The following is a 20,830-nucleotide window of genomic DNA, read 5'->3' on the forward strand; positions in this document are numbered from 1 at the left end:
TTGTCATTCAGTAATTTGCACCATTACATAGAAAAGTGTTTTATTAGAATTTTATTTTTCGAAGCGGTAATAATGCATTACACTAGACACGTTAGTCGTGTTTGTGCCGGTTCGGTCAATGCATTCTATTTATTAGGATTAATTCAAGGGATTGGGGTTAGGGTTAGGGCTAGGGCTAGGGCTAGGGCTAGGGCTAGGGCTAGGGCTAGGACTAGGGTTAGGGTTTAGGGCTTAGGGCTTAGGGTTTAGGGTTGGGGTTGGGGACCTAATGCAATATAGTAGGTACATGTCCGGTGGTTCGGTCAATGCATTCTATTTATTAGGATTATTTCAAGGGGTTAGGGTTAGGGTTAGGGCTGAGGGTTTAGGGTTTAGGGTTAGGGTTAGGGACCTAATCCAATATAGCAGGTACATGTCCGGTGTAAAACGTGAGTACCATTTGTTGTTTTTCCTTTTTGCATTTTAACACTTTTTTTTCACACAAAAACGGGAAACCAAAACGTCGAAAGTACATCATGAAATGGGTTTATGTAGAAATTTTGGGCTAATGAAAATTGGCCTGGAATTTGCACTCAAGCTTCTTTCACACGCAACATAAATTTTGTAAAGTAATGAGTCGAAGGCTTACTCACCCTCGTGCCGTCACTACACATGCTCATGTGTCCCTCGTTCCTTAGTGCGATCCACATTATCCTTACAGTGTTCCCTACATCACGTTTCTGTCACAAAATCACCGATTTATATAAAAGCGCGTCATTCATGCATGCACCGTGAAATCTACGTCTGACGCCTGACGTCAACAACCCTTTTCAGTTTGAGGCATATCGGCTCATTCCACGCCACACGTTAATTTGTAGATTACGGAATGGGACGAGTGTGCCAAATGGCATCGGATCCATTCGGCAATTGTCCGTAGAATAAAATCACGAGACACCAAGTCTACCCGTAACCTTCGTAATTGTCCGTGACCTATTCGACTCTTTCCGTTCATTTCCGTGACGTCACAGGAATGACTCGATAAATTTGCACAGTGTGCAACAGTGTGGACGTAGCTCAGTCGGTTAGCTGTCGGGCTAACAATCCGAAGGTCGCGGGTTCGCGTCCGACGGGTTCTCTCAAACTGGTTGCTTGTCTTAATGACACGTGACCTACGGCAGGGATCGTCCTCACGAGAAGTTGTGGTGCTGTATTCTAAAGGTGCTCCGCTCATGCTGTCTATCACTAGATTGTCTAATCCAGACTCAGTTATTTACAGACTGACGCCATATAGCTGGTATATTGCTGAGTACGGCGTTAACCGAAACAATAACAAACCAAGCAACCAACTATTCCTCGGTGTGTAACATTCACGGCTGAACAGTGCTGACGTCAGTATTGTCCTAGTATGGTGACCTAACCTTGGCTGCTAGTGATCTCTTGCCCCTTTTGTGCTTGTGTTGTTCGTCAATAGTCCTTGAACTAATAATTCAGTTATTTTGTGTTCTTTGACAACAGGATTCTATACAGTTTAAATATTTGCTATTTTAGAGAAATGTAACGTATGCTATATTTAGGATTAGACTTTCTCAGGCACTACTACTTTTTGGGGTTAAGTTCCATCCGGGATGCAGGTGAGGTGTGGTGAAATTGGGTTTAACGTCGTATTTCAGATTAATGATGGTATCAGGTTTCAGCACTGACTACGATCAAACTCTTCAGATAAGAAGCAATTACAGTTACAATCTTAGCAAATTGTTATTGCAGCTATTTACATACATCTTGGTCAGTTGTAGACACCAGTAGGCAGTGTAGTCAAAGCTATCAGCTTGAGTTGCTTAGTAAGACGGGGAAAGTTCATCTACCCTATAGCCGATAGTGAGTGAGTCATTATTTAACGTTACATCGGCAATATTGCAGCCATATCGTGACGAGAACATATTTGATTTTGAAGTGGAATATGTGTATATTATAAAAACCTGTCGACAAAGGACAGTAAAACAACTAGAATATCACAATTAGAGTTAAAACTAGCGGAGAGAGTTTAAAACTAATAGCGCTATTGGGACAATACAATATAAAAACAGGCTATAGATCGCCAACAACAGAAGGTAGATCGCCATACTAGAGACCATGGGGACTTACAGTACCTTTGCTACCTGCATGGACCCTAGCTGGATTTACACCATCCCTTCAGCTGCTGGCGATTGTAGGAACATTTAGCCGGAAGTTAAAAGAACAAAAATACTACGATTTAAATGTGGTAAATTTACATCTTACTTTGAAAGTGTTGAAATGTGGTACACATTTTAAGAGAACAAAACTTATTGATGTTATGAGTTAGTGTACAAAAACTAAAGTTAGCCATTACCCCAAACTCAGGCACAACATGTACGGAGTTTATTGATAGTAACCACAAAAATGTTCACTAAAGTCAAATGATTATTGAAAATGTAAGTTTATCAACACTGCATCTATTTATAACACATTTTAAACAGAATGAGTTTGTTTCAAACTGTTGAAGTACAAGTGACGACGACACTTCCATTGCAAGTGTTTCCTTCTTACATTACAAAAATAAATCTGCAAGTTATATACTAGTATTTATGATGCTAATTCCACGCTGCGAAACCCCATTCATTATCTCGGGTTGCAACCATATATCACAGGGTTCAATCTCCCTCTTCACCGCCCAGTGAATCGAGGAAGTGAAGGTGAGGTGATATGCAGTCGATATCTTCATGGTTTTATATATAATATAACGCTAATAATGACATGCTTTAGTCACATTATTACAGAGAGATATGTAGAGAGTCTATAAAGACAAATTAAACTACAAATTAAGCCTTTGTGTTGGTTCAGCGTCACATTCGTGTCGTACACCCGGCCCGTCTTGTTCTGTCCACTATCGTTATGTACACTTGATGCACTTCTCTAACCTCACGTACGACTATTGTTATATAGATACACTGACTCCAGAGATATAACCCTTAACTCTATCATACCTACATGTATATATAGAACTCGTTTTTGAGAAAATGAATCATATGTATTGAAATATTTTCTGGTTTGTTTTCGCTCAAAGCTATTGATAAAAGTCTACTTTCGTTATGCAAATGAGAACCCAAATGTAGGTCAGCGCACTATCAGCGCGGCGATACACGACTGTCACAGTATGAAGAAGACTTTGACCATCAATTCCCTATGATATTATTTCAGGTTTCTTGTTTATTGATTCATCCATCAATCAAATCCTAATTTAGTACATAAAGGCTTTTGCTATCGTATGCTATTTAGGAGATAAACATCATGTGTTGACCAATTTCCGGGTGTTATTGAGCACGGGAATTCATTTGGAACCGACGGCGTCAGCCGGAGGTTTCAAATGAAATATTCCCGTGCTTCAAATACTCAATAACACCCGGAAATTTGCCAACACATGATGTTTATCGACATTGTAAACACAAAAGTAAACCAAAAGGTCCACGGACGTTTTTGTGTCTGCACTCATTGACATAGAGTACGGGTACAGCAGTGAAATGTCATCAGCCGGCCATTTCGGCTGTCTCCCATGGTAGCATCTGGAACTGCTCATTTGTGACGTCATTCGGCCTTTACGTCACAATATGATTTGAATGACGTCATCTCAGCTAACGACGTAACAATACAATGGTGTGAGGATGTTTGTATGTATTAATACGCAGCAAATTTCCAGGAATCGAATACCATTTGATCATGTTTATCAACCAATCAAAGTAAAGAACACAGTGAGTTTTGGTTTACAATGCTAATTTAATTTAGTATTGTTGGATCTTAGTGTTCATAAGTATACACTAAATGCAAATTAGTGATGAAATACGATAGATCTCAAAACTGTAAACGTGTTCTTTTATGTTAATTCTACTTTATCCATTTTGCAGCATGTATTCTCTTAATTTATATTATTTGCAATTTTGAATAGATCATTGACCATCAGTCTGTTTGTAGATGGCAACGTCCCAGAAACTGGAGGAACATTTCCTCACATGCACCATATGCACAGAGGTGTTTGAAAATCCATGCACGCTTGTGTGTTATCACACATTCTGTCGGAAATGCGTTGTCAACTACACAAAAACCAAACCAGAAGCCATCAGTGCCAAGTCTCTTCTCTGTCCATTCTGCAGCAAGATGACGAAAGTGTCTGACCCTGACAGACCAGTGGTGGAATGGGCGGATGACGTCAAGCCAAGCTTTGTCATCCAGGGACTGTTGGACTCCTTTGGTCCTGGATCTAAAGGTGAGGTTTGGTAGTTTATCTCACATCCCCACCACGTTAGCTTATGCGGTATAAACAGGATCGTCTGTGGACTACTTTTAAATGTTTTGTGTCAGATTCCTTTTGGTTTAAAGCACATATTATCTGTGAAAATCTTGTAAGTCACTGAATTGATTACTAGAGATCAGTGATGACACCAGGTGTTCGCGAAATGCATGTTCAGCCCTACCGGTAATACAGACGCCACACTTCGGCATCCCACAATTTTCTGCTACAGTCGTAAATTTACCTTCACTGTCTATAGATGGGACTGGGGTATTTAGGGCCCGAATGTGTCGTTACCTTTTTCGTTTAAGATGTTAAGGAGGGGTGTGTGGTGTGTGTGTGTGTGGTTGGTGGTTGGGGTGGCTGGGGGTCAGGATTTTACATGCTAGAGACAATGATGCTCTGAGAAAGATTGTTTGTGATCAGATTTTGCAGAAACCTCCCCTTGCCCTCCTGAAAAGCAATTACATGGATTGTTGCAGGGACCTATATTATAATCTGATATTCAAGCCAACCAATCCTAGAATAGTAAATGGTGGATCAGTCACAGATCTTGACATGTTTTACATGCTACTTGAAGAATGATGACAAAAAGTAAACTTTGCTCTCTGTATGAACGCCTTCGTTATTGTAATTTGGAAATTGCCAATTAGATCCTAATTTTTTCTTTTATGTTTTTCCCTCAAGATACAACAAACTGCACCTGCTGTCATGCAGAAGGGGAGACAACTCCTGCATCTGTATGGTGCTCGGTGTGTGACGAATCCCTGTGTGACCGATGTGCTAGAATGCACAAACGTTTCCCATCCACTCGTCATCATGACGTCCTTGACCTTTCTGGCGAGGTCAATATTCCCCGGAAGCGTAAAGTCATGTGTAATGAACACAAAGATGAGTGTGTCAAATTCCTGTGCAAAGACTGCAAGAAACTCACCTGCCAAACCTGTTGTATTATCTATCACAGAAAATGTGAGTCAGTTGTCACACTTGAGTCGGAATTGCCTGCTTTAAAATCGAAACTGCTGAATGAGAAGGAAAACATACGACAGAAACAAATTCTTATTGAAAAGAAAGTCGATACAGTTAAATCGAATGTCATGACTGAGAAAGATCGATATGTCCAAATGGAATCGAAGATCAAGTCTTCCGGAAAAAAGGCGAGGGAAACAATCACTGTCAAGGAAAATAAACTTTTAGATGAACTGAAAGAAATTTCAGAAAGGCACATTGAACAGTTGAACGCCGACATTAAGTCAGGGGAGATATCAGTACAGATGTACCGACAACAGGCTGAGCTGATTGACAAGACTCTACAATCTGAGTGTGACATGGATGTGTATGAGATGTACCAGGGGTGTGATGCTGGTGATGTGGAGGATGTCGGACACACAGACTTGGAGGAGAAGGGAAGAATAGCCAGGATCACGTTCAGACAGGACTCGGACAAGCTGAGTAGAGCAGTGGACGATCTACAGCTGGGTGAGATAGACGTTCTGTATGACAGTGTGTTGGACCTGGCGGCTACACCTGTGTTACGAGACACGATCAACGTCACTGTAGCAGGAGATCAGAGAGATGCAGGGCCTCTTGACGTGACAGCGCTAGTGATACATGATACACATACAGTTGTAACCACAGATAATTGGAACATGAGTGTGAAGTCTTTCTATACCAGAGATAATCAGTCATGCCATAGCAAGCTCAGCTTGAATAGTGGACCTAGCCGCCTGACAAAGTTACAACACAATCAAGTGGCTGTCACTGTATGGAATAAAACAATCATAACGGTTGAAGTCAACCCTGACCTGGTGCTGCTGTCAACCATCACAACAAACAAACAGTACTGGGGTATAACGTCCCTGACCCCATCAACACTTGCAGCAAGTTCCCAGTCTCCTCCCTGTGTGGATATTCTGGACATGACAGGAAACGTGCTGAGGTCAGTCAGTCCACTCTGTAGTGGAACAAAGATCCTGAAAATTCCTTGGTTTCTTTGCACCACAAGAACAGGAAACATTCTTGTGTCCGACTGTGGTTCTCACTGTGTCTTGTGTCTGACACCTGAAGGGGACGTTGTGTTCACCTACCCCTCGACAGGACACACAACACAGGCGCAAACTCGGGGCATCACAAGTACCAACACAGGTGACATTCTGGTTGCTGTCAACTCTCAGAATAATGTGGTTCATCTGACCGAGTCAGGCCAGTTTGTTAGGAACTTTCTTACAGCAGGTGACGGTGTCGATCGTCCGCATTGTGTTTGTGCAGATGGACGTGGCCACGTGTATGTTTGTAATTACAACTCAGGTGACATCAAAGTATTCAAGTAAAGCGACACAGAACAGATAACTGGTTCAGACAAAAAACATATTCCACCTGTAAATGTGGTAATTCACAAACTATAATGTTTGACTGATGCACATGGATCATAATTGATTTGTAGACATCTACTCATGCTTTACTATAACACAGGCTGTTCCGAACAAGTACAGTTTCTTCTCTGCTTGCCAACAAACTTAACAACACAAGTACGTAGCCAACAACCAAAGATTAAGTTATTAACTACTGATATTATTTCTACACGTCTCCACTTTCTGGCACTGAAATTAATTTTGAAAATATAAGCATAACTGCAAATGTATGTTTGAACCCAGAACCATACCATTACATTCTATCATATTAATCGACGCAAATCAACATTAATAGATTGGTTTAATGTCTTGATTTTAGTGTACTCTGTTGTCATCATTCCACACATACGGAACTGAATATCTTTGTGTACATTTGGCTTTCTGAATACGTATGTGTACATTTGGCTTAGAGCAAATATCATTAGAATACAGTTAGCACCAAGATGTGATCCAAATGAGATGTTTCAATAATCACACGCCAGGCAACAATAAACACCAATGTTGAGTCTTCATCTTCTGCTGGTATTTGAATTGTCTCAATACACATAATGACTGAAATAGCATAACATACATAGATGTGTTAGATGTATATATGGAGGGAGTGAGTGAGTTTAGTTTTACGCCGCGCTCAGCAATATTGCAGCCATATGGCGGCTGTCTGTAAATAATCAGCAAAGGCACTGTGAGTCCCCATGGTCCCTAGTATGGTGATCTACCTTCAGTTGTTGGCGACCTAGAGCCCATTTTTACATTGTATTGTCCAGAAATAATGTTCTACTTTTAAAGATATATGCTAGCTAGTTTTAACTCAATATGTGATAATCTAGTGGTTTTACTGTCTTTCGTTGAGAGGGTTTTATATATTATATATATGTATTATAAATTTAGAATTAGTTTTAGGCACGATATGGCGGAAATATTGCCGACTGACTTTAAATTTTAACTCACTCACTCACTGTAAATAATCGAGTCTGAACCAGGCAATCCAGTGATGAACAGCATGAGCATCGATCTGCGCAATTGGAAACCGATGACATGTGTCCACCAAGTCAGCGAGCATGACCACCCGATCCCGTTAGTCGCCTCTTACGACAAGCATAGTCGCCTTTTGTGGCAAGCATGGGTTGCTGAAGACCTATTCTACCCCGGATCTTCACGGACCGATATATATATGGAGAAAGAGAGAGAGAAGGTAAGAAAGAGAGAGACGAGATAGAGACAGGCACAAAGAGAGAGACGAGGGGAAACGAGACGCAGGCAGAGAGAGTGAGAGAGAGGGGAAAGAGAGAATGAGAGAGTGGAGAGGGAGAGAGAAACTTGTGTTATTGTGAGGTGTTTTCGGCACCCTATGATGTTGACATGTATTCCTATAACATACCCCAGAAGGGGCTTGTTCATACGAAACAATTCAAGTTAATATCCTGTGTTATAATGTGTCATGCGTTGAAACAGTAATCAATAATGTAAGGGAACTCTGTATCACTCAAATACTGGTAGACAATCTTCTTAACGATCTGTCTCTTCCGAAATGGTTTCCAGGAAGGAATTGAATGGCATTGATTCCTACGATTCCTATCCTTTAAACGTGTCAAAGAACCTTGGTACCTTCGTGTATACAGAAAGGTACAGGGTAGGTTTGGGTATAGAGATACCTCGGTACGTGTGTTTAACACTGAGGTACAGGGATACCCTGTGTATACAGAGAGTCTGATGTACAAGGGCACATTTATGTGTTCACAAGTGCACTCGGGGTATATTTGTACAAAGTGAAACCAGGGTGCCCTTGTGTATATAGAGGTACCTGTACATGTATGTGTCCCCATGGTATCTTTGTGTTTGTGGAGGTATGTTTATTGAGTAAGGCAGGCAGGGGAAAGCAGAAGTTGATACAACACATCGTTCCCGTTAGGGGAATCGAACCGCGATCTTCGGCGTGACAAGCCAACGATTTAATCACTATGTACCAGGGCACCTTAGTGTACCTTTGTGTAAATAGAAGTACTGTGTATATGTGTGTATACAGAGATGTACCTGGGGTATTGTTTTGAGCAGCACGCAATAACACTCCATTAATAGCCATTAATAAAGTCTGAACCAATGATTGATAGCATGAGCACACATTCTTTAGGATACAGTCCGAGTCACAAAATCATATCCTCATAATAGCCACAAGCAAGAGAGAAAATATTGTATTGTCCTAAGGTTGACACATATTTTTTTGACTGTCAGTATACTAAGTCACAATCAAAACACCCAACCACTTGAGGTAGGGGTGGCCGTGTGGTTAAGTGTTCGTCCATCACGTTGAAGACCGGAGTTCGATTCTAAATATGTTTACAATGTGTGACCCCCCTTCATGGTGTTCCTAGTTGCGAAACGGTTGGAGCTATGATAATACCAAGATAGACACACAATCATTCACTCAGTGGATGCTTTCATCTACAATACCAGTTCTCCAACTTCGTTTTCTGTGGAAGCCGCGATGGCTGAGTAGGTAAGATCGATAAATTTGAGAACTGACGATTCTAAAGGTGATTGATTCTGAGAGTGTGGCCTGGAATCTCGGATGGGACTCAACCTACAAAATGCTAGAATCTGTTCTTTACTGAGTCAGTGTAATCCCAAAAACAAAACATGTTTCATCTGACCACTTTCTAATGGCATTGCCTATTGTTTGTTTCTGTAATTTTCTGCTAACTCTCCTGTAAACAGATTTATGTTAGTTATTGACATAAGAAGGAAGAGGTGGTGCGGAGTCCGGGTTGGTTAGCATTTGCTTGCATCAGTCAACACAGCGTAAATAGGAAGTTCCTTTACGTAATACAAATCCAATATATACTACTCACACTTGATAAGGATCACTAAAATTCACAGCTTTACTTAAACGTAAGTTTATAATTTGAAATTGTATCCATTTAAAAGTGGATGAATCAAATATGGTAAACCCTCTTTAGGCAGACAACCTCTTTATTCTAACCTTATGCACTTGATCCATGAGTAACCATACAAATGATTTTCATGGCACCAATCAACCATTTTTTAAATCATGGATCGAGTCATTGACAAATAAACAACCCCTGTCAATAGCCGGTATGGGATCCACAAGATGCAATGGCATACTGAAACCTAGGAACCATGCCTACAATAAGCTTAGATATCAATCCAAATTTGACCCATCATCATAGTTTGCTGTTGAATCCATGATTTGATCCTTAGCAAAGTGTGAATAGTATTTTTCACAAACGAGAATGAGTGAGCTGGTTTCTTGCTTAACTAGTCGCTAAGTAATAAACCCTGCATTTGAGGACACCAGTTAAAGAGACTGACATTTGAAGGCGTTCATTTTGCCGAAAGCAGGTTGGATGGCATAATAAGACGGTAGGAGTTGCTTCCCTTACATCATACCGCGGAATAGTTACCCAACTGTTCCCGGTCAGCTTTATTATTGATTCGATACATTTCTGTGCACATTTTATCATTAAAAGAGTATAATTTAGACCTAATCCTTAATTTTGCAGCAATATTCTTGATCCGCTTCCATTTAAGAGTAAAACCATTAAAAAGGTTACCACTCGGGGATTAAACATAATCACAAATGGTGTCAGGCTTCGGCACTCACTACGATCAAACACCTCAGAAGTGAAGCAATTGCAATTGCAGTTCTTCTTAAGTTGCATTGCTCTATCATACAGCCTAACAGGTGCACACTTTAAGAGAGAAAAAAACAGATGTGCAAGAATAAAGTCCTTCATAGCATCAAGGGTAGCTGGGCAGCCTCGCGTTTAAAGCGTTGAGTCATTACGGAGAAGACCCGGGTTCGATTATCCAGATGGTACGATGTGTTTCTGGCATCTCCCTGCAGTGATAAGGCTGAATATTGATAAAATCATTTTACGTATTGATGTTATGACTTAGTATACAAAAACGAGAGTTAGTCATTTGCCACAAACTCAGGCACAAAGTGTACGGATCTTTTTATAGTGATGATATGTTTATTGAAAATGTAAGTTTATCAACAAGGTACCTTTTCATAACACTTTTTAAACAGAATGAGTTTGTTTCAAACAGGGACCGAAGGCACTTCCATTGGAATTATTTCCTTCTTTCATTACACAAATATACCTGCAGTTTATAGACTAGATTTGTTATGGTAATTTCACGCTGTGAAACATCATTCATTATCTCGGTCTGTAGCCATTCATCACGGGGTCCAATCTCCCTCTTCACCGCCATAGTGAATCCAGGAAGGAAAGGGAGGTGATATGCAGTCGATATCTTCTTGGTTTTATGTATAATTTAACGCTAACAATGGCATGATTCAGACACATTACTGCACAGAGATTTATGCACTGTCATTGAACTCAAATTAAACTACTAATTCTGCCGTTATGTTGGTTGACTCACTCACTCACTCACGTTCGTGTCGTACACCACAGTGCGTTGTTTTTGTCAACTGTTTTTACGTACACATGATCCACTTCTATAACCTCGCGTAGGTCTATTGTCATATAGATACACTGATTCCAGAGATATAAACCTTAACTCTACTATACCTACATTTATGTATAGAACCCATTTTTGATACATTATTAGTAATCATATCTATTAAATTATGTGTGTGTTTGTTTATCGCTCAAAGCTATTGATAAAAGTCTAATTTCGTTATGTAAATGAGAACTCATAAGCAGGTCAGCGCACTATCAGCGAGACGATATAGTATGAGGAGGACTTTGGCCATCAATTCCCTAAGATATTATTTCAGGTTTTTGTTTATTGATGTATTCATGAAACATAAGCTAATGCATTACGTAAAATAGCCATTGAAATCGTAATATTTCAATTTAATTCAGAATTGATGGATCCAAGTTGAGTTTTAGATATATAGTAAAACATATACAAAGCTTTATTCATAAGCATGCGCTAAACACACCTGAATGATGAAATACGATATATATCCAAACGTTAAACATGTTCTTTATGTTCATTATACTTCATCCATCCTGAAACATCTATTCCCTTAATATCTACTATAACCAATTTTGAACTGACCATTGACCATCAGTGGATATCACAAATGCGTTTCTTTGTCTGTATGTAGATGGCAACGTCCCAGAAACTGGAGGAACATTTCCTCACATGCACCATATGCACAGAGGTGTTTGACAATCCGTGCAAGCTTGTGTGTTATCACACATTCTGTCGGAAATGTGTCGTCAACTACACCAAACCAAACCAGAAGCCATCAGTGCCAAGTCTCTTCTGTGTCCATTCTGCAGCAGGATGACGAAAGTGTCTGATCCTGACAGACCAGTGGAGGAATGGGCGGATGATGTCAAGCCAAGCTTTGTCATCCAGGGACTGTTGGACTCCTTTGGTCCTGGATCTAAAGGTGAGGTTTGGTAGTTTATCTCACATCCCCACCACGTTAGCTTATGCGGTATAAACAGGATCGTCTGTGGACTACTTTTAAGTGTTTTGTGTCAGATTCCTTTTGGTTTAAAGCACATATTATCTGTGAAAATCTTGTAAATCACTGAATTGATTACTAGAGATCAGTGATGACACCAGGTGTTCGCGAAATGCATGTTCAGCCCTACCGGTAATACAGACGCCACACTTCGGCATCCCACAATTTTCTGCTACAGTCATAAATTTACCTTCACTGTCTATAGATGGGGCTGGGATATGTAGGGCCCGAATGTGTCGTTACCTTTTTCGTTTAAGATGTTAAGGTGTGGTGTGTGGTGAGTGTGTGTGGTTGGTGGTGGGGATGGCGGGTGGTCAGGATTTTAAAGCGTAATTTAAAATAAATACATGCTAGAGACAATGATGCTCTGAGAAAGATTGTTTGTGATCAGATTTTGCAGAAAATTCCCCTTGCCCTCCTGAAAAGCATTTACATGGATTGTTGCAGGGACCTATATTATAATCTGATATTCAAGCCAACCAATCCTAGAATAGTTAATGGTGGATCAGTCACAGATCTTGACATGTTTTACATGCTACTTGAAGAATGATGACAAAAAGTAAACTTTGCTCTCTGTATGAACATGAACTCCTTCGTTATTGTAATTTGGAAATTGCCAATTAGATCCTAATTTTTCTTTTATGTTTTTCTCTCAAGATACAACAAACTGCACCTGCTGTCATGCAGAAGGGGAGACAACTCCTGCATCTGTATGGTGCTCGGTGTGTGACGAATCCCTGTGTGACCGATGTTCTAGAATGCACAAACGTTTCCCATCCACTCGTCATCATGACGTCCTTGACCTTTCTGGCGAGGTCAATATTCCCCGGAAGCGAAAAGTCATGTGTAATGAACACAAAGATGAGTGTGTCAAATTCCTGTGCAAAGATTGCAAGAAACTCACCTGCCAAACCTGTTGTATTATCTATCACAGAAAATGTGAGTCAGTTGTCACACTTGAGTCGGAATTGCCTGCTTTAAAATCCAAGCTGCTGAATGAGGAGGGAAACCTACGACAGAAACAAATTCTGATTAAAAAAGAAGTCGATACAGTTAAATCGAATGTCATTTCTGACTGAGAAAGATCCCGCATAACTTCGTGCTTTCTTCCAATATTACCTTGACATTCCGTGTTAAAACTTGAATGATAGTCGAAGGTGACAAAGCCAGCTCACTCACTCGCTAAAAGTAGTACATAAAGATGCTTGGTTGACACATGTCATCGTATCCCAATTGCGTAGATCGATGCTCATGTTGTCTATCACTAGATTGTCTGTTCCAGACTCAATTATTTACAGACTGACGCCATATAGCTGGTATATTGCTGAGTGCGGCGTTAAACGAAACAATAACAGACCAAGCAACCAACTACTCCTCGGTGTGCAACATTCACGGCTGAACAGTGCTGACGTCAGTATTGTCCCTAGTATGGTGACCTAACTTTGGCTGCTAGTGATCTCTTGCCCCTTTTTGCTTGTGTTGTTCGTCAATAGTCCTTGAACTAATATTTCAGTTATTTTGTGTTCTTTGACAACATGATTCTATACAGTTTAAATATTTGCTATTTTAGAGAAATGCGCTACTTCTTGCAGGTGAGGTGGGTGAAATTGGGTTTAACGTCGTCGTATTTAAGTAATAAGTATCAGGCTTCCTGATTACGATCAAACACCCCAGATACGAAGCAATTACAGTTACAATCTGTTGTTATTGCAGCTATTTACATACATCCAGTCAGTTGTAGACACCAGTAGGCAGTGTAGTCAAAGCTATCAGCTTGAGGTGCTAAGTAAGACGGGGAAAGTTCATCTACCCTATAGCCTATAGTGAGTGAGTCATTATTTAACGTCACATCGGCAATATTGCAGCCATATCGTGACGAGAACATACATATTTGATTTTGAAGTTGAATATATGTATATTATAAAACCTGTCGACGAAGGACAGTAAAACAACTAGAATATCACAAATAGAATTAAAACTAGCGTAGAAAGTTTAAAACTAATAGCACTATTGGGACGATACAATATAAAAACAGGCTATAGATCGCCAACAACAGAAGATAGATCGCCATACTAGGGACCATAGGGACTTACAGTACCTTTGCTACCTACATGGACCCTAGCTGGATTTACATGAGGAAAATTTAGCCGGAAGTTAAAAGAACAAAAATACTACGATTAAAATGTGGGAAATTTACATCTTACTTTGAAAGTGTTGGGACTTACGTACCCTCTCAGGACTATAGCCTATATCAGGTACACATTTTAAGAGAACAAAACTTATTGATGTTATGAGCTAGTGTATAAAAACTAAAGTTAGTCATTACCTCAAACTCAGGCACAACATGTACGGAGTTTATTGATAATAACCACAAAAATGTTCACTAAAGTCAAATGATTATTGAAAATGTCAGTTTATCAACAATGCATCTATTTATAACACTTTTTAAACAGAATGAGTTTGTTTCAAACTGTTGAAGTACAAGTGACGACGACACTTCCATTGCATGTGTTTCCTTCTTACATTACAAAAATAAATCTGCAAGTTATATACTAGTATTTATGATGCTAATTCCACGCTGCAAAACCCCATTCATTATCTCGGGTTGCAACCATATATCACAGGGTTCAATCTCCCTCTTCACCGCCCAGTGAATCGAGGAAGTGAAGGTGAGGTGATATGCAGTCGATATCTACTTGGTTTTATGTGTAATATAACGCTAATAATGACATGCTTTAGTCACATTATTACAGAGCGATATCTAGAGAGTGTATAAAGACAAATTAAGCTACTAATTCAGCCGTTGTGTTGGTTCAGCGTCACATTCGTGTCGTACACCCGGGCGCGTCTTGTTTTGTCCACTATCGTTATGTACACTTGATCCACTTCTCTAACCTCACGTACGTCTGTTGTCATATATAGATACACTGACTCCAGAGATATAACCCTTAACTCTATCATACCTACATGTATATATAGAACTCATTTTTGAGAAAATGAATCATATGTATTGAAATATTTTCTGGTTTGTTTTCGCTCAAAGCTATTGATAAAAGTCTACTTTCGTTATGCAAATGAGAACCCAAAAGTAGGTCAGCGCACTATCAGCGCGGCGATACACGACTGTCACAGTATGAAGAAGTCTTTGACCATCAATTCCCTATGATATTATTTCAGGTTTCTTGTTTATTGATTCATCCATCAATCAAATCCTAATTTTGTACATAAAGGCTATTGCTATCGTATGCTATTTAGTAGATAAACATCATGTGTTGACCAATTTCGGTGTTATTGAGAACGCGGATATTTGGAACCGACGGCAGCAAAATGAAATATTCCCGTGCTTCAAATACTCAATAACACCCGGAAATTTGCCAACACATGATGTTTATCGACATTGTAAAACACAAAAAAGTAAACCAAAAGGTCCACGGACGTTTTTGTGTCTGCACTCATTGACATAGAGTACGGGTACAGCAGTGAAATGTCATCAGCCGGCCATTTCGGCTGTCTCCCCATGGTAGCATCTGAACTGCTCATTTCAGACGTCATTCGGCCTTTACGTCACAATATGATTTGAATGACGTCATCTCAGCTAACGACGTAACAATACAATGGTGTGAGCGATGTTTGTATGTATTAATACGCAGCAAATTTCCGGGAAGCGAATACCATTTGATCATGTTAATCAACCAATCAAAGTAAAGAACACAGTGAGTTTTGGTTTACAATGCTAATTTAATTTAGTATTGTTGGATCTTAGTGTTCATAAGTATACACTAAATGCAAATTAGTGATGAAATACGATAGATCTCAAAACTGTAAACGTGTTCTTTATGTTAATTCTACTTTATCCATTTTGCAGCATGTATTCTCTTAATTTATATTATTTGCAATTTTGAATAGATCATTGACCATCAGTCTGTTTGTAGATGGCAACATCCCAGAAACTGGAGGAACATTTCCTCACATGCACCATATGCACAGAGGTGTTTGACAATCCATGCACGCTTGTGTGTTATCACACATTCTGTCGGAAATGCGTCGTCAACTACACAAAAACCAAACAAGAAGCCATCAGTGCCAAGTCTCTTCTGTGTCCATTCTGCAGCAAGATGACGAAAGTGTCTGATCCTGACAGACCAGTGGAGGAATGGGCGGATGATGTCAAGCCAAGTTTTGTCATCCAGGGACTGTTGGACTCCTTTGGTCCTGGATCTAAAGGTGAGGTTTGGTAGTTTATCTCACATCCCCACCACGTTAGCTTATGCCGTATAAACAGGGTCGTCTGTGGACTACGTTTAAGTGTTTTGTGTCAGATTCCTTTTGGTTTAAAACACATATTATCTGTGAAAATCTTGTAAGTCACTAAATACATTACTAGAGATCAGCGATGACACCAAGTGTTCGCGAAATGCATGTTCAGCCCTACCGGTAATACAGACGCCACACTTCGGCATCCCACAATTTTCTGCTACAGTCATAAATTTACCTTCAGTGTCTATATATGGGGCTGGGATATGTAGGGCCTGAATGTGTCGTTACCTTTTTCGTTTAAGATGTTAAGGTGTGGTGTGTGATGAGTGTGTGTGGTTGGTGGTGGGGGTGGCGGGTGGTCAGGATTTTAAAGCGTAATTTAAAATAAATACATGCTAGAGACAATGATGCTCTGAGAAAGATTGTTTGTGATCAGATTTTGCAGAAAATTCCCCTTTCCCACCTGAAAGGCAGTTACATGGATTGTTGCAGGGACCTATATTATAATCTGATATTCAAGCCAACCAATCCTAGAATATTTAATGGTAGATCGATCAGTCACAGATCTTGACATGATTTACATGGTACTTGAAGAATGATGACAAAAAGTAAACTTTGCTCTCTGTATGAACTCCTTCGTTATTGTAATTTGGAAATTGCCAATTAGATCCTAAATTTTTCTTTGATGTTTTCCCCTCAAGATACAACAAACTGCACCTGCTGTCATGCAGAAGGGGAGACAACTCCTGCATCTGTATGGTGCTCAGTGTGTGACGAATCCCTGTGTGACCGATGTGCTAGAATGCACAAACGTTTCCCATCCACTCGCCATCATGATGTAATTGACCTTTCTGGCGAGGTCAATATTCCCCGAAGCGAAAAGTCATGTAATGAACACAAAGATGAGTGTGTCAAATTCCTGTGCAAAGATTGCAAGAAACTCACCTGCCAAACCTGTTGTATTATCTATCACAGAAAATGTGAGTCAGTTGTCACACTTGAGTCGGAATTGCCTGCTTTAAAATCCAAGCTGCTGAATGAGAAGGAAAACCTACGACAGAAACAAATTCTTATTGGAAAGAAAGTTGATGCAGTTAAATCGAATGTCATCACGGATAAAGATCGATATGTCCAAATGGAATCGAAGATCAAGTCTTCAGGAAGAAAGGCAAGGGAAACAATCACTCTCAAGGAAAATAAACTTTTAGATAAACTGAAAGAAATCTCAGAAAGGCACATTGAACAGTTGAACGCCGACATTAAGTCAGGGGAGATATCAGTACAGATGTACCGACAACAGGCTGAACTGATTGACCAGACTCTACAATCTGAGTGTGACATGGATGTGTATGAGATGTACCAGGGATGTGATGCCGGTGATGTTGATGATGTCGGACACACAGACTTGAAGGAGAAGGGAAGAATAGCCAGGATCACGTTCAGACAGGACTCGGACAAGCTGAGTAGAGCAGTGGACGATCTACAGCTGGGTGAGATAGACGTTCTGTATGACGGTGTGTTGGACCTGGCGGCTACACCTGTGTTACGAGACACGATCAACGTCAATGTAGCAGGAGATCAGAGTGATGCAAGGCCTCGTGACGTGACAGCGCTAGTGACACATGGTACACATACAGTTGTAACCACAGATAATACCAACATGAGTGTGAAGTCTTTCTATACCAGAGATAATCAGTCATGCCATAGCAAGCTCAGCCTGGATAGTAAACCGTGGGGTCTGACAAAGTTACAACACAATCAAGTGGCTGTCACTGTAAGCAATAAAAGAATCATAACGGTTGAAGTCAACCCTGACCTGATGCTGCTGTCAACCATCACAACAAACAAACAGTACTTGGGTATAACATCTCTGACCCCATCAACACTTGCAGCAGGTTGCCAGTCTCCTCCCTGTGTGGATATTCTGGACATGACAGGAAACGTACTAAGGTCAGTCAGCCCACTCTGTAGTGGAACGAAGATTCTGCAGAGGCCTCTCTCTTTGCACCACAAGAACAGGAAACATTCTAGTGTCCGACAATGGTTCCCACCGTGTCTTGTGTCTGACACCTGAAGGGGACGTTGTGTTCACCTACCCCCCGACAGGACACACAACAAAGGTGAATCCTCAGGGCATCACAAGTACCAACACAGGTGACATTCTGGTTGCTCTATACTTTCAGGATAATGTGGTTCATCTGACCGAGTCAGGCCAGCTTGTTAGGAACGTTCTTACAGCAGGTGACGGTGTAGATCGTCCGTACGGTGTTTGTGCAGATGGACGTGGCCACGTGTATGTTTGTAATTTCATCTCAGGTAACATCAAAGTATTCACATGTAGTAATACAGAATAGATAACTGATTCATACTCAAACCATATTCCACCTGTTACTGTGAAAATTAATACACTACAATGTTTGATTGGTGCACATGGATCATAAGTGGACCGTAGACATGTACACATACTCTACTTTTACACAGGCTGTTCCAAGCCAGTACGACCCGTGAAGATCCGTGGTAGAATTGGTCTTCAGCAACCCATTCTTGTCATAAAAGGCGACTATGCTTGTCGTAAAAGCCCACGTACGGGATCGGGTGGTCAGGCACGCTGACTTGGTTGACACATGTCATCGCTTCCCAATTACGCAGATCGATGCTCATGCTGTTGATCACTGGATTGTCTGGTCCAGACTCGATTATCTACAGACCGCCGCCATATAGCTGGAATATTGCTGAGTGCGGCCTAAAACTAAACTCACTCACTCACTCACTCCAAGCCAGTACAGTTTCTTCTCTGAATGTCAACAATACAAGTACGCAGCCAACATCCAGATATTAACTTATTAACTACTGATATTATGTGCCAGACGTCTGAACGTTCTGTCACTGAAATTAATTTTGAAAATATCAGGCTAATTGCACATGTATGTTTGACCACAGAACAAATCTATCATATTAATTGACGCATATCAACATAAAAAGATTGGTTTAAAGTTTTGATTTTAGTTCACTCTGTTGGTATGTGTTTAGATCTAAATTAGAATTTAGTTCATTCCTGTAATCCTTAGTAACTGAAGATGGAGTACTATTCATGTTGATAAATAAATTACGTGAGTCAAAAACATCTCTTGCTGGTTGAAGTTGGAGATGAGACAAAAATGCAACGATTGTTTGAAGATACTTTATACATGTATAAAGATTAGGCAAAACTGATAGTGTTTGCTATGTAATGTATTATTTTGCATTAAATGCAAAACCTCAGTGACTTGTGGATATGAGAGCAGGTCAATACCGAAACTTAACGAATAAGAGAATCAATAGCAATCATTAAGGGCTGCATAAACATGGAACGAGAGCCGATGTTATGCACTATACTATGCATGAGTTCCTAAAGATAAAGAACACTTATGGAACTACCTAAATGGACAAATCAGAAGACTACTAGCGCCACATGTCACCGCTCAACAACTGGGCCAATGTCTCCTACAGAAATGGCAACGGACCACGCCTAACGTCATTCGTCGTCTTACGTCATCAATGCGTCGACGTGTTTTGGAGTGTATTGAAGCCAGTGGTGGCCACACTTACTACTGATTCAACATTTGAGGACACTTTGCAGAATAAACGTTGATTTGTGTAAGATTTCAGACAATGACGGGCGGGGACACCAGAAATGGACATAACACATTGTTCCTGTTAAGTGAATCGAACCCGGGTCTTCAGCGTGACAAGCAGTTGCTTTAATCACTATGTACCAGGGCACATTTGTGTATACAAAGATACCAAGGTACTTTTGTATAAATAAATGTACCGGGATGCCTATGTGTAAATAAATATACTTTGTTTAGATTTGTGTACACAGAATGCCTGGATTTATTTGAGTATACAGAGAGGTACTTGAGTATATTTATTAAGAGCAAGTGGCGGAGCAGAGTTATTCCAATGTTACCGGGCACTGTAACTGTCACAACAAAAAGGATTGGCACATTTAACAGAGCAATCACCTTCTTGAGTAAATGTGTGAAGTAGACTTGCCGGTACCTTAATATATTTGAGTACACACAGAGACACTTGGGTACATATGTAAAGTACACGTGTCGGAACCTGAAAGGTCACATGCAACCAAAAAGTTAAACATAATTAGGACACAATTATCACTTATTCATGACATATAATATACATTGCTGGTTATAAAAAAACATATACACAAAATTATAAGCGTACAATCGCAAATCAAAAGTGCAATATTGTGTACTTGGGTTTACTTCCCAAGAAACGAAGCAGCCGGGATACCGAACCCAGTCAGAGCGGGTGGGTGTGCACTCAAGTGTAACGGCTGGTTCATTTTACATATGCCCTCACGGCTCATTGTGTGTGCATATATATAGAGATGTTGGGTTTTGTAAATACATGCTC

At 40.3% G+C, this 20,830-nt stretch overlaps 1 protein-coding gene across 2 annotated transcripts; it reads left to right on the forward strand.

Moving 5' to 3' along the window:
- Positions 1 to 2,551: 2,551 nt before the first annotated feature.
- LOC124260357 lies at positions 2,552 to 19,001 on the forward strand. Of its 2 annotated transcripts, none has more exons than XM_046694649.1 (4): positions 2,552 to 2,690; positions 3,953 to 4,255; positions 4,967 to 6,310; positions 18,458 to 19,001. In XM_046694649.1, the coding sequence occupies exons 2-4, from the start codon at positions 3,964 to 3,966 to the stop codon at positions 18,766 to 18,768; spliced, it is 1,947 nt and encodes a 648-aa protein (XP_046550605.1). In that variant the 5' UTR covers positions 2,552 to 2,690; positions 3,953 to 3,963; the 3' UTR covers positions 18,769 to 19,001. The 2 variants fall into 2 exon arrangements, with proteins under 2 accessions (XP_046550605.1, XP_046550604.1); XM_046694648.1 differs by lacking the exon at positions 2,552 to 2,690 and adding an exon at positions 2,933 to 3,195 and having other exon boundaries at positions 3,964 to 4,255.
- The last annotated feature ends 1,829 nt before the right edge of the window (positions 19,002 to 20,830 follow it).

Source organism: Haliotis rubra, unplaced genomic scaffold (assembly GCF_003918875.1).
Source record: "Haliotis rubra isolate DU_JTF1 unplaced genomic scaffold, ASM391887v1 Scf76, whole genome shotgun sequence".
Lineage (NCBI taxonomy): Eukaryota > Metazoa > Mollusca > Gastropoda > Lepetellida > Haliotidae > Haliotis > Haliotis rubra.